Below are 14,144 nucleotides of genomic sequence, written 5' to 3' on the forward strand. Positions count from 1 at the left end.
AGGCACAACAATTGGTTTCAACTGCAGCAACAGAGGAGGAAGGAAAGCTGGGAGTAGGAGGAGAATATGGAATGTGTGGGTAATTGTCTGCATGAATAGCTGTCTTCTTTGCCATGAGACCAGAAGAACTGGATGGTGCCCAGCTACCATCACTGAACATCTTTTTTTCCTAAATTTCATTTATTTTGTTGTTGTTGTTGAGACTATACACAGCATAACATCCACCAATTCAGCAGTTTCTACATGTACAATTTAGTGACACTAATTACATTCCCATTACTGAACACTTTGATTAAATATTCTATAGAAGAGCCCTGATCAAAAGAGGGAAAATGCAAAACAGAACTTCAAATTCTCATGGACTCAAAACTTCCTAGAGCCACGAAGGTTGACTGAACCCCTGCAACTATTGCCCTGAGATAATCTTTAAACCTTAAACCAAAAATATTCCCCAAAGCCTTATTAAAACCAAACAAGTTTAGCTGAACTAATAAAAAATGTCTACCTTGAGCATTATGCTCTTTTTTAAAAAAATATTTCATTGTGTTTTAGGTGAAGGTTTACGGAGCAAATTAATTTCACATTCAACAAATTATACACAAAGTGTTCTATGACACTGGTTGCAATTCCCACACTGTGTCAGCTGTCTCTCCATTTCCACCCTGGGTTCCCTGTTTCCTTTTGTCTGGTTTTCCTATCTCTTCCTGCCTTATGTTTATTTTGGGCAAATGTTGCCCTTGTGGTCTTGTATAATTGTTTGTTCTATGAAGCATGTGCCTTTCAAGTGTTATTGTTTATTTTATAGGCCTGTTTATTGCTTGGCTGGAAGGTGGTTTCTGGGAAGGCTGCAGTTCCAAGTTAGACGGTATCTTAGGGCCCTACTCTTGGGGGTTCCTCCAGTCTCTACCAGGCCAGTATGAATTTGATTTTTTGTTCTACATTTTTATCCTGCTCTGTCTGGGATTCTCTACTGTGATCCCATTCAGAGGTCAGTAGTGGTAGCCGGTGCCATCTAGTTCTTCTGGTCTCCAGGTCATGTAGGCTGTGGCGCATGTGGTCCTGTTAGTCCTTTGGACTAACTGCTCCCTTGAGTCTTTGGTTTTCTCCACTCTCTTTTACTCCAGACAGGAAGAGATCACGGCTGCTTGAAAGCTTTTTCTTCTTTTTTTTTTTTTAATAGAAATGCTAGACATCATACCAGGAAGCAAGGATAAGAAAACTATTACAACCAAACGTTAAAAAAAAATTTATTGTGCTTTAGGTGAAAGTTTACAGAACAAATTAGTTTCTTATTGAACATTTAATACACATATTGTTTTGTAACATTGGTTGCCAACCCCAAGATGTGTCAACACTCTTCCCTTCTCGACCTTGGGGTCTGCCTTTCCATTCGTCCAGCTTTCCTGTCCCCTCCTGACTTCTCATCCTTGCTCCTGGGCTGGTATGCCTATTTAGTCTCATATACATGGTTGAACAGTGTGTGTTATAGTTTGCTTTATTGGCCTGTCTAATCTTTGGCTGAAGGGTGGTCCTCTGGAGTGACTGCAGTACTAAGTTAAAAGGGTGTCTGGGGGCCATAGTCTCAGGGTTTCTCCAGTCTCTGTCAGACCAGTAAGTCTGGTCTTTTTTTGTGAGCTAGAATTTTGTTCTACATTTTTTCTCCAGCTCTGTCTGGGACCCTTTATTGTGAACACTGTCAGAACAGTCAGTGGTGGTAGTTGGGCACCATCTAGTTGTGCTGGACTCAGTCTGGTGGAGACTGTGGTAGCTATGGTCCATTAGTCCTTTGGACTAATTTTTCCGTTGTGTCTTTGGTTTTCTTGATTTTCCCTTGCTCCAGACCAGGTGGGACTAGTGGAGAATCTTAGACGGCTGCTCACAAGCTTTTAAGACCCCAGATGCTACTCACCAAAGTAGGATGTAGAATATTTTCTTTATAAACTACATTATACCAATTGAGCTAGATGTCTCCTGAGACCACGATTACCAGCCCTAGGCCAGTAGTAACTCCGTCCCTCACGAGAGTTTGGATGTATCTAGCTCGTAAGCTTTTAAAACCCCAGATCCTACTTACCAAACTAAGATGTAGAACATAAACTTTATAGACTATGTTGTACCAACTGACCAAGATGTCCCACAAGACTATGGTCCTAAGCCTTTAAATTCAGTAAACCAATTCTGCAAAGTTGTCATGGATTGAATTGTGTCCCCCCAAAATACCTGTCAACTTGGCTAGAATATGATTCCCAGTATTTTGAGGACTGTCCACCATTTTGTCACCTGATATGATTTTTCTACATGTTGTAAATCCTATCTCTATGATGTTGATGAGATGGGATTAGCAGCAGTTATGTTAATGAGACAGGACTCAATCTACAGGATTAGACTGTGTTTTAAGCCAATATCTTTTTAGATATAAAAGAGAAAAGCGAGCAGAGAGACATGGGGACCTCACACCACCAAGAAGGCAGTGCTAGGAGCAGAGCACATCCTTTGGACCTGGGATCACTGTGCTGAGAAGCTCCTAGTCCAGGGGAAGACTGATGACAAGGACCTTCCTCCAGAAGCGACAGAGAAAGAAAGCCTTCCCTTAAAGCTGACGCTCTGAATTTGGACTTCTAGCCTCCCATACTGTGAGAGAGTAAATTTCTCTTTGTTAAAGCCATCCACTTGTGGTATTTCTGTTACAGCAGCACCAGATAACTAAAAGAGAGGTGTTTGATTACGTCTAGGAGATATCCATGACTGTGCGCCCATGTGCTTTATTATATGTATGAATAGGTGTGTGTTCTTTACATACGTATTTGTGATTTTGCCAATGTCCCTTCTGTTGTTTATTTCTACTTTAATTCCATTATGATCAGAGAACATACTTCTCAGGGCTTCAATCCTTTGAAATTATTGAGACTTGTTTCATAGTCTATCCTTGAAAATGGCCCATATATGCTTGAGAAGAATATGCATTCTGGCTGTTGTTGGGTGATGTGTTCCATACATGTGTGTTAGGTCTAGTTGGTTTATAGTGTTGTTTGAGTCTTCTATGTTGTTACTGATATTCTGCTTTTATTGAAAGCGGGAATTAAGTCCCCAACTATTACTGTTAAATTGTATATTCCTCACATCAATTCTGGCAGTTTTTGTTTCATGTATTTCTTGGGTTTCATTGTTGGGTGCATGTAAGTTTTTAATTATTGTTTTATCTTCCTGATTGATTGACCCTTTTATCATTACAAAAGTCCTTCATTTTTGTCTTAAAATCTATTTTGTATGATATTTGTATAGGGGCCCTGCATCTGTCTTATGGTTGCTTTTTGCACAGTATATCTTTTTCTACCCTTTTACTTTCAACCTATTTGTATTTTTGAATCTAAAGTATGTCTCCTACAGATGGCATGAAGTTGTATCTTGTTTCTTTAATCTAGTCTGACAATCTCTGCCTTCTGATCTGATTGTTTAATCCACTGCCATTTAATGTTATTAATCAAATGGTTGGATTTACATCTGCTTTTGCTTTTGGGTTTCTATATGTCTCATATTTTTTTGTTCCTTTGTTCCTCCTTTACTGCCTTGTTTTGTATTAAGTGGATGTATTCTAGTGACCATTTTAATTTCTTAAATTATTTCTAACTGTATTATTTATTCATTTTCTTAGTGGTTGTGCTGAGGCTTACAATATACACCTTAACTATTAGAATCCAGAGCTACGGCTTTTTTTCCTATTTTTAAAATATTTTATTGTGTTTTAGGTGTAAGTTTAGAGCAAATCAGTTTCTCAATCGATAAATTTTACACAAAGTGTTCCATGACGTTGGCTGCAATCCCCACACTGTGTCAACACTCTCCTCATTTCCGCCCTGGGTTCCCCGTTTCCTTTGTCTGGTTTTCCTACCCCTTCCTGCCTTCTTATCTTTACTTTTGGGCAAATGTTGCCCTTTTAGTCTTGTATAATTGTTAGTTCTACAGAGCAGTTTTTTTCTTTTTTGGATGTTACTGTTCATTTTACATGCCTGTCTATTGCTTGGCTTGGTTTCTGGAAATGGCTGCAGTTCCAAGTCAGAGGGGTGTCTTAGGGCCATACTCTTGGGAGTTCCTCCAATCTCTATCGAGCCAGTAAGTCTGGTCTTTTTTTATGAATTTGATTTTTTTTTTTTGTTCTATATTTTTCTCCTGCTCTGTCCAGAATCTTCTATTGTAATCCCAGTCAGAGTGGTCGGTAGTGGTAGCTGGGTGCCATTTAGTTCTTCCGGTTCTTCTGGGTCACGTAGGCTGTGGTACATGTGGCCTGTTAGTCCTTTGGACTAATTGCTCTTTTGTGTCTTTGATTTTCTTCACTCTCCCTTACTTCCGGCAGGAAGAGACCACTAGTTATATCTTAGATGACCATTCTGCCTTTTTTTTTGTTTGAGCCATTGCTTTTTAATAACCACAATCATTCCTTACATAAGTACAATGTTTTGCAGTTTATAAATTGTTCTCTTATCCATTATGTTATCCTTATAGCAGTAATATGAAGAAAGCAGGGGATACATTTCTATTTCCATTTTATAGATGAGAAAGCAGAATTAGTGAGGTGAAGTGACTTGCACAAGGTCACACAACTGGATGTTGGCAGAATCAGAACTACAACTCAGGTCATTTTCATTCACTCATATATTCATTCTGCCAAACAAATTCATTGAATACCTACTACTGAATTTAGCATAGGGAGAGAGAGTTTTCTGGCAATGCTCACTCATTCCATTCCTATTGAGCAGCTACTTCGTATCAGTCCTGGACTAGGTGATATCATATCTGCATTTTGGAGACCTCACATTCCAGGAGAGAAGACACAAATTATTAGATGGTGATGATGGTATAATCAGAATATTAATACATGCTTTGGGAGCACAGAAAAAAAAAAAAGGGAAAAATAATAATGTATGGGAGAATTATGGAGAGCTTCACAGAGGAGATGACACTTGAGCTCGGTTTCAAAAGATGAATACAAGTGCCAGGGATAGGAAAGAACACGATGTGAAGGGTATGTGACCAGAAAGGACATGGTCTCTTTGAGAAAGTAACGGTGGTTTGGAGGAGCCAGAAAGAGCTTCAGAAAGTGGCAGGGGTTGAAGACGAAGGTAGGGAAAAGACAGGTTGGTGCTGGATTGTGGAGTGCCTTGAACGCCATACTAAGGAGTTTAGATTTTATCCTACGAACAGGGATGAACTAAAGAATTCTGGGCATAAGACTGGCATGTTTTATAAATGGCAAATTTGTGAAGGGGCTAGAAAAGCGTAAGTCAGGATATGATTCTAGTAGCCCTGGTTAGAGTTGGTAAAGGAAGTTGATGAAAGGAAGTAATGTAACATCTCAGAGCCTGAGTACATCTGACTCATACTCCGAGATTCCACACTTCTCCAGACTGGCTTCTTCCCACCTTATTCTTCCCCTTTTGCTCCCTAGCTGGGAACAAAGCCTAGTCTGGCCTTGATCTAGGTGATGTCCAAGCTAGACCCTTAAGCATGAGGTCAGTGGGCCTCCATCTACCTGAAGCCCCCTTTTAACAATGCACCTGAAAGGAAAAAAAGCCTGCAGCAGCTTTCTGCCTACCAACTTCATTATCAGCTAGAGAACAAACTCCTTCACCAGGCCTTAAGGGTCCAATACAGTGAAGCCCTTCTAATCTCACTGTCCACCATTCCCATGTTTCCAGTCTCATTTTCTACCATTCCCCTATTCTCCAATCACAATGAACCAGTTACCCTTCCTAAGATTTACTCTACTTTTTCCTGACTCTATATCTTTATTTAAGCTGTTCTGTTGTTCCTATCGGAAACCGTGGTGGCATGGTGGTTAAAAGCCATGGCTGCTAACCAAAAGGTTGGCAGTTCAAATCCACCAGGTGCTCCTTGGAAACCCTATAGGGCAGCTCTACTCTGTCCTATGGGGTTGCTATGAGTCAGAATCAACTCGATGGCAATGGACTCGGTTTTTTTTTTGGTATCGTTCCTGTCTGTGTTGGTTATACCTTACCCACCCCCAAATCCCACCTTCTTCTTGCAGATTGCTCTGATTCCCTCAGCTTTAGTAGAGGAAAACAGCATAAACCCTAGAACAGGAAGGCATGGGTTTGAATCCCGGCTCTGCCACTTACTTTTTTCACTTATTCTCTCTAAGCGTGTTTCTGCCTATAAAGTGAGAATACCTATCTTACAAGGCCTCAGCAAGTATAAAATGGTATTATGTAAGTTAAACAATTCCAAAAAATATAAAGCGGTATCTAAATGATAGCTACAACAGTAAATCATACCATAGCATATTTAACTTCTGGTTTTTAGGACATCTTGCCTTGTATTGTTCATTATTTGTACATGTTTTATTTTCCCAAGTAAACAATGAATTCCTTGAGAAGGACTATGTCTTCCAAAGTACATAGCATGAAGCCTTGAAGTGCATGGAGGTTACTGATAAACATTTACTGAATGGGTAAATTAATGGATAGAGATGTAGTATGTGTTCGTTTGTTTGTTCGTTTTGGTTCCCCAGCAACTGAAACTTCTTCCTCTGTGTGAGTTTTAATGGAAGACAGGTGTCAAAGGTACCCAAAGCTTCCCCTCTTTTCCACCCTTTGGCTAAGGCAAAGCCAACATGGTCTAGGCTTGGTCATTTGAATGTTCCCATCCAGGGCTTTGAATATTAAACAAATGATATAAAGATACAGAGGACAGTGTAGAATTCATTTAAGATGGAAGTGAATAGGTCACCCAGAAAGGGTATAGTTTAATGGAGGAAAAAAGTAGTAAAAAAAAAAAAAAAGAATTCTAAGAAAGTCAACATTTCCAGGGTGGATTAAGTAAAATGCAAAGTCAAAAGGACTGAAAAAGAATGGCCAGAACAGTTAAAAACAAAAAAAAAAGACAAGAATTGTATTTCAAAAGTTAAGGTAAAAAGAAGGTTCTAGTCCATAAAATTAAACATTGGAGATATCACAGCAGGCGAGGGTTTGACAATTAGAAGTGATCTTGAAGCAGTTTATAGCGATTCTCGTCAGACTGCAGTGGTTTGAAGAGTTTGTGGCAGATGAGGTAGTAAAAGCAAAGGGTATAGGTTACTTTTCTCGAAGTTTTGCAAATTAGTGAAAATAGCAATGCCTTATACATAAGTAAGAAATTTATTAATATTATTATAAATTAATTGATCGATTAATAACTTCTTGCTCCCATATTACTTGGATTTTACGTTGCCACCATTCCTCTGCTTACCCCTACTACATCAGTGCCCCTTCCCAAGTCTGACGCATCTGCAAGCGTTATATGTTTATTTTGATTATGAATGGTTTGTTTTATTTGGTTGTATTTTCAATGTCTCAGGTGATTCTGTCCATTTTTGGAGGATGGGCCATAGACCCTCCTGCCCCATCTCCATCATCTGTTTTCCACAAAGATAGGTAAGTATTCACTTCTCAGACGAATTCAGCAAAGTATGCAAGTTCTTAGGTTCTTAGCAAACTAAACACTCTGCCCACCTAGCCTCTCCCCCACATCAAATCCCATGGTGAGTCAGCTGGGAGAAGAAAGGAACTTCTACTCCAAACCTTCTGGAATATTGTGTCCCAACTGGGGAGTCTGGCTTTGTAGTGAGCTGAGACAGTCCCTTGCCAGCCCCCATCAGTCCAGCCCTTTCTCAGAGGGGACTGGAGAGTAATTAACAGCGCCGTCCACCTGCGCACAGGAAGATGCCCACAGCCACACCGGTGATGATGAAGCTGCCCACCAAGACGCCCAGGACCAGCGAAGTGTAGGAGTGGCCTGTTTGTCTCCCTGCAGAATATGCAGAGAATTAGCCTGAAGAACATGCCCCCATGGAGTCCGTGGTTGGAGTCAAACCCCAAGGGATCTCTGCCCATTTCACTAAGTGTCTTAAGCTGTGCTCTGTCTCAAACTCTCAGCCCTGGGCCTTCTGTTGCTCAAGGTATCCATCCCTTTGCCTAAAATCTGCCACCTCCCCAAAACACAGCCCCACGCCTGTGCCATCATACCTTTTAAGTTGTCCACGGTGTGTTCCTGCACATACTCCACACAGGTGTCCTGCAGGAATTCCAGTAGTTCATACCGAGTACGATTGTAGGTGTTGAGCAATTTCAGGGTGTAGTTGGCCACTTTGGAATGTGTCTGGGACGGAGCCACCCATGAGGCTGTCTCTGGCTGGAAACTCGCAAAGGAGCTCCCATTCATAGTCACCTCAAAGAAGATGTGGGCTTTGGAGTCCTCGGGAGGCAGCTCACAGCCCAGGAAGCAGCGAATTGTCAGAGGAACTGTGGATGGGGGGTTCAGGGTCAGGGGCCGTATGCAGAAGGTGCCAGGTATAGGGCATGACCAGAATTCTCTAAGAAAATGTGGCAGGGGGTTGTGGGGTGAGAATTGGTGGCTGTGAGGAGAGGAGATTCTGGATCAGGGAGTTGTGAGGAGAAGCGTTTGGGAGCTCTAAGGAGACACGAGAGGGAGGTCGTAAGGAGGGATCAGGAACTATGAAGAAAAGGGGGACTATGAGGTAAAGGAATTGCAGGGCTATGAAGGGAGGGAGAAGGAATTGAGTGAAGAGATTGGGGTCTTCAAGGAAAAAGGGTTAGGGGTTGTGAAAGAAGGCAGGGGAACACCAGCGAAATACTCAGCTTCTGGGAGAAATGGTTGGAGGATTGAGGGTAAAGTGCTGGAGGGGGTGTGTGTGAAGGGAAGGAGGGGTCTACAAGGGAATGGAGTTGGAGAACTGTGAGGTGAGAGGTGTGGAGTCTTCAGTGAGCTTTTGGAAATCAGGCTGGGAGAGATGCAGGTTGGTCTGTTGGGGGCCTCCCTCCAACGGGCTACCCCAAGAGGTTATGCCAGTAGGAAGAGGGCCTGAGGGAGGACCTCGTCAGGTAGACACCGCGCTAACAGATCTGGTCCACTCCAGCCCAGCGCTCTCATCCAGCAGCCAGCAAGCGTCCGCGCCCCGGAGCCCAGGCATCGCTGGGCTTCTCAGAGCAGCCCTGCCCCACAGGTCACTCTCACAGCGACCTGACCATCTACAAGACCCCGGCCCGGACGGTCGGTCCCTTCCAGAAGGCTCCGCTCCGTCTACCAGGCCCCGCCCGAGGCCCCACCCCAGCGCGCCGGCACTCACAGGCCAAGCTCCGCTCTTTGTGCACCAGCCGCACGGTGCCGTGGAAATCTCGCAGGTAGTCCTTCAGGCCTCGCTCGGTACGCTCCCAGCTCTCTGGCTCCTGCAGGGGCTGCAGCTGGAGGATCGTGAAGTTGGTGTCAGTGCCTTCCAACACGTGCGTCGGATGCCCAAGCAGTGACGCGTTGCCGCGGTACCACACGTGGAAGGGGTCGCGGAAGTAGGCGAACTGCACGATGTGGAGGCTCCGCCGGCCTGAGGGTAGGAGTCAGCGCATTGGGGCCCTGGCCGGCGGCGTGGCAGTGGGCGGCGGGCAGCCAGAGGTAATAACGCCTTGCCCAGAGGCGGGCTGCCCACCATCTCGGCCCTTCACAAACTACAAAGTGCCCTCTCACCCTTGCTCTCATTCAACGCTTGCAGTAACCCTGCCAAGATGGCAGGACAGGGATTTTTATGCTCAGTTTACAGGTGAGGAAACTGAAGCCCGAAAGGCAGAAGCCACTTGTCCCAAGGTAATATGGCCGGTGTGTGAAGGAGCCTGTTGTTGCCCTGCCCTCTCTCATTTCTGGTTTGTCAACAAATCGTGACCTAAAATAAAATCACAATTCCATCTCTTTTTTTTCTGTTTTCCTTGCGACTGCCCTAGTGCAGGTCTCGTCTGTTCTCGCTGAACTGGGATATCATCTTTTTCCCTCATCACACTCAGATTCAGCCCTTCTAGTGGAATCTGACCTCCATGTGACTCTTGTCCTACTGCTTAAAGTCCTCCAGTGTTCCCTCCTCCGCCAATAATAATAATAGCTAATATCTATTAAGTGGTTATTATGACCCAGACACCGTGTTCAACCCTCTACACACGTTATTATTTGTGCCTTCCTCCCAATAGTTGAATGCAGTGGCTACTATTATTAACTCCAGCCTATATGGGAAACTGAGGCCAAGATAGTAAATAAACCTTCTGCCATCCAGTTGATTCCGACTCATAGCGACCCTATAGGACAGAGTAGAACTGCTCCACAGAGTTTCCAAGGAGTGCCTGGTGGATTTGAACTGCCCACCTTTTGGTTAGCAGCCATACCCCTTAAGGATTACACCACCAGGGTTTCCAAGATGGTAAATAGCAGAGACAAAGTTTAGTGTAGGCAGTCTGAATCTAGTGCTCTTAGCCACTCTGCTTCACTGCTACACTATGGAGTGTCTGTCCACAGGATCAAATCCAAAGTCTTCAGCCTGGCATTCAAAGCTGCCAGTAACTTGACTCCAGCTGCCCTTTCCAGTCTTTTCCTCATGCTTAGACATACCAAACTACTTCAGGTTTCTCATGCTGCCTTTTGGCTGACATGTGAATAGCATGTCAGGCTTGCTCTGCCTGCGTTTTTCTGCCCATGAGACATCTAGTTATACTTTAAAACCCAGCTCAGTTTTCTTCTCCTTGGAGAAGCTTTCCTGATGCCCCTCCTTTTTGCCCTGCTAGACACAGTGGGCCTATTTCAGCAATGCCCGACCATTGTGTCTCCCTGGATTCTAAGTGACTATCTCCTCCATCCACCCCGTATACACACAGGCTACACTGGGCTTCTCCAGGGTTGCCAGTCTGTGTGAATGAGCGTATCTTGTCCATGTTTGCATTTGAGAAGTTGTGCTCTGAGCCTGCAGGTATAAAGAAGTGTATCTCTGTGGGTAACTCTAGACAAGGTTCTTAACTGCTCTATGACTCAGTTTCTTCCTCCGTAAAATGCAGATGATAATATTACCTAAACTCACCCCTATCACCGTCACCTCCATCTCTCCCTCTCCAGACTTCATCCCGTCTCTCGCCTCTTCTCCAGACTGATTCCTCACCTTGTCTACCCATCATTTTCCCATTTTTCCACATGTATTTCCCCCCAGCTTCATCCATCTCCCCTTTCCCAGGGGCTAAACTGTATCTCCTCACCTTGGCTTTGGGACACAAACCAACCTCCAGATAATATTACCTACCTTGTGGGGGCTTTGTGGGGGTTAAATGAGTCAGTACATGTATTAACCATAATGAGCATGCCATGAATATTGATTATTATTTGCTCCCTCTCTGTGGGGGAGACCGAAGCTATAGGGATTGTGGAAGAGGGAAAAGGAGGCCCCTGTGCAATTACAATGTGGGCCGGTAACTCTCCTTCTCCACTCAAATGAGATCACTTCAGGCAGCCTGATCCCCCATGAGTTCTTCCATAGCCTCTACCCCTGTCTCCCCCCAAGTTTCACTTCCCCAGCTATACCCAGTCTTTCTTCATCTCTCCTAGTCTCCCCTTCTGCCTCACCTATATCAGCCTGTCTTTCCCTCAAGTCTTCCATCAGTTCTCCCACTGTCTCCCCATTCCCTCTATCTCTCTTCTCATCTCTGAATCTCCCCATCTTCCTAAACTCACCCCTATCCACTATCACCCTCATCTCCCCTTCTCCAGACTTCATCCCTTCTCTCCCCTCTCCTCCAGACTGATTCCTCACGGTGTCTACCCATCCCTTTCCCATTTTTCCCCTCATCGTTTTTCCCCAGCTTCATCCATCTCTCATTTCCCAGGGGCTGAACTGTAACTCCTCACCTTGGCTTTGGGACACGAACCAGCCTCCAGGAGCCTGACCGCTCTACAGAGATACCCAGCCAGCTGTAGACACAGACTGTGGGATAAACTCTTCTCGGGTCCTACTCATGGACCCAGATAGGCTGAGATTTCCCAGAACCATCCCGAGGCAGGAGATGTGCCCCCACTCACCATCTGAGGCTCCCTGACTACAAACGGCCCAGCCGGACAGGAACAGCAGTGGCAGCAGTGTTGTCAACATCCTGAGGCTGAGATTCCTGACCCAGCTTGGTCTCCAGGCTCTGGTTGACTGAGGGCTCCGGCTGGCTGCAGCCTAGGGGAAAGAAGAGTGAAGGCTGTCTGGGAACGAAGGAGGATGGAAGGAGGCCAGGAGAGAGGAGGAAGAGGGCGTCAGGCTTATAAAGTGTTATTCCTACTCTGTCTCATTTCCTACTAGGAGGCCGGCCTGCCTCTGCCCTCCCCCTGCACCGCCCTGCACCGCGCCTCCTGCCCAGGCCTGCCCTTTTCCTCCTCCCTGGACTGCCCCTGAGGGTCAGGGAGCGGAAAAGGGGGAGAAGTACTCTCTGAGAATTCCTGCCGGAGCTGAGTCAGGGGGTGGGGCATCTGCTTTCAATTTAGAACAGACGTCAGGGTGTAGAGATTGGTAGGTTAGTGATGGGGAAACTGAGGCCCACAGAGGTGCAGGGACTTGCCTAAAGTTTACACATCATGATGGTGACAGATCCAGGATTAGACTTCTGTTTTCCAGCATGCTGGCTGCAGTTCATCAGAATTTTAAGTGAATGGCAGTTACACAACCAGGGACTGTGCTCTCAGAAATAGTCACGAAATGAGTATAAAGCAGCTCAGGGCAGCATTATTTGTAATAGGGGAGAATTATGAACCATCTATATAAATCTCAATAGAGGATGGATTACATAAAGCAAAGTTTTTCAAACTGAAGTCACACTCTATGAGTGGACAATGAAATCAATTAAGCAGGTCATAATCCCCCTTCCTTTTTTTTTTTTTTTTAAATGTAATAGTACAGAATAGAAAATTTTAGTGTATTATCCTTAGTAAGGGTAAGTATTATTTTGTGAAATTTTCTGCTCATGAAAAGTTGTATATATCTGTTTAGGTTTTGTGTTTCAGTACATTTATATGTATGAGTTCAGGATCACAGTGTAAAATGTACGGTTGACCCTCTGTATTCATGGATGCCATATCTGCAGATTCAACCAACTGCGAATTGAAAATATTTGGGAAAAAAAAGTTACCTTGTTGTTAACGTGGACTTTGTAGTTAGGCCCATGATTGTTGCAACGGTGCTGAACGTGTGCATACTTTTTTCCTTGTTATTTTTCCCTAAACAATATGGTATAACAACTATTTACATAGCAGTGACCTTGCATTAGGTATTATAAGTAATCTAGAGATGATTTCAAGTATACGGGAGGATGTACATAGGTTATATGAAAATAGTACGCCATCTTAGGTAAGGAGCCTGAGCATCCTCAGATTTTGTTATCTGCAGGGGACACCTGTATTTCTTATCCAGGAAGCAAGTAGAAAAGTTTGAAAGTCACTTCTCAAACTGTGGTAAATTCTTACTGTGGACTACTATGCAATCGTAAAAATAATGCCTTCCTCCAGCCAATCTCCTACTTTATTTTCATCATATTGCTTAGCACTACCTGAAATTATATTACTTGTTTATGTGTTTATTGTCTGAGTGTCCCACCAGAGGACATTCCGTGAAGATCAAGGCTGTCTACCTCATTTCTTCTGGGCCTAGAATAGTGTGCATCACTTAATAAATATCTGCTAAATAGAGAACTAAATGAGATCGATACGTGCATAGATCTTCACGAGTAAGTTGCAGAACATTGTGTACTGTTTAGAACTGTTTATGTGTAATGCACACACACAACTTGTTTCTTTTTTTATTGTATTTTTGGTGCAAGTTTACACAGCAAATTAGGTTCCCATGTGTATACATATTTGTTCACAGGAGAAAGATGTGGCAGTCCGCTTCTGTAAACATTTACAGCCTCGGAAATCCTATGGGGTAGTTCTGCTGTGTCCTATAAGGCTGGTATGAGTCAGAATCAACTTGATGGCAGTGGGTTTGGGTTTGATGGGCAGCCTAATGCTCTCGCCCATCTCATGTCCCAACTTATTCTTTCACGGATGTCTTTCTGTCAGTGGCAAATGCCCTAGAGTATTTTAAGATGCTCGAACCCATGCCCGGCTTAAAAGCTCTGAGATTCCTTTGTAATAACCATATGAAACCTGTTTTTTTTTTAAACCTAATTCACTCTGCCAGCTAGAGACCCAGCCTCTTATCTTAGACCTTAGATATATTAGTCTCTCAAATTGGAAAGTACCCTAAAGTAGCTACTGACTTAACAAACTGTCATTAGGGAGCTCAAACAAAAATCTAA

At 43.8% G+C, this 14,144-nt stretch overlaps 1 protein-coding gene across 1 annotated transcript; it reads right to left on the reverse strand.

The window, feature by feature from the left end:
- Positions 1-280: 280 nt before the first annotated feature.
- PROCR (protein C receptor) lies at positions 281-12,168 on the reverse strand. Its single transcript, XM_049869725.1, has 4 exons — positions 11,890-12,168; positions 9,140-9,391; positions 8,019-8,294; positions 281-7,800 (listed from the first exon to the last, which is right to left on the reverse strand). Exons 1-4 carry the CDS (start codon positions 11,957-11,959, stop codon positions 7,685-7,687), a joined length of 714 nt encoding a protein of 237 aa, XP_049725682.1. The 5' UTR covers positions 11,960-12,168; the 3' UTR covers positions 281-7,684.
- Between the last annotated feature and the right edge of the window lie 1,976 nt (positions 12,169-14,144).

The sequence above is a fragment of the Elephas maximus genome, chromosome 25 (genome assembly GCF_024166365.1).
Source record: "Elephas maximus indicus isolate mEleMax1 chromosome 25, mEleMax1 primary haplotype, whole genome shotgun sequence".
Lineage (NCBI taxonomy): Eukaryota > Metazoa > Chordata > Mammalia > Proboscidea > Elephantidae > Elephas > Elephas maximus.

Coding starts and splice junctions, on each gene's coding strand:
- PROCR (XM_049869725.1), bottom strand. CDS start 11,959: ATGTTGACAACACTGCTGCCACTGCTGTTCCTGTCCGGCTGGGCCGTT. Junction 8,295..9,139: donor CAAAGAGCGGAGCTTGGCCT/GTGAGTGCCGGC, acceptor CCCCATCCACAG/TTCCTCTGACAATTCGCTGC. Junction 7,801..8,018: donor CACCGTGGACAACTTAAAAG/GTATGATGGCAC, acceptor CATATTCTGCAG/GGAGACAAACAGGCCACTCC.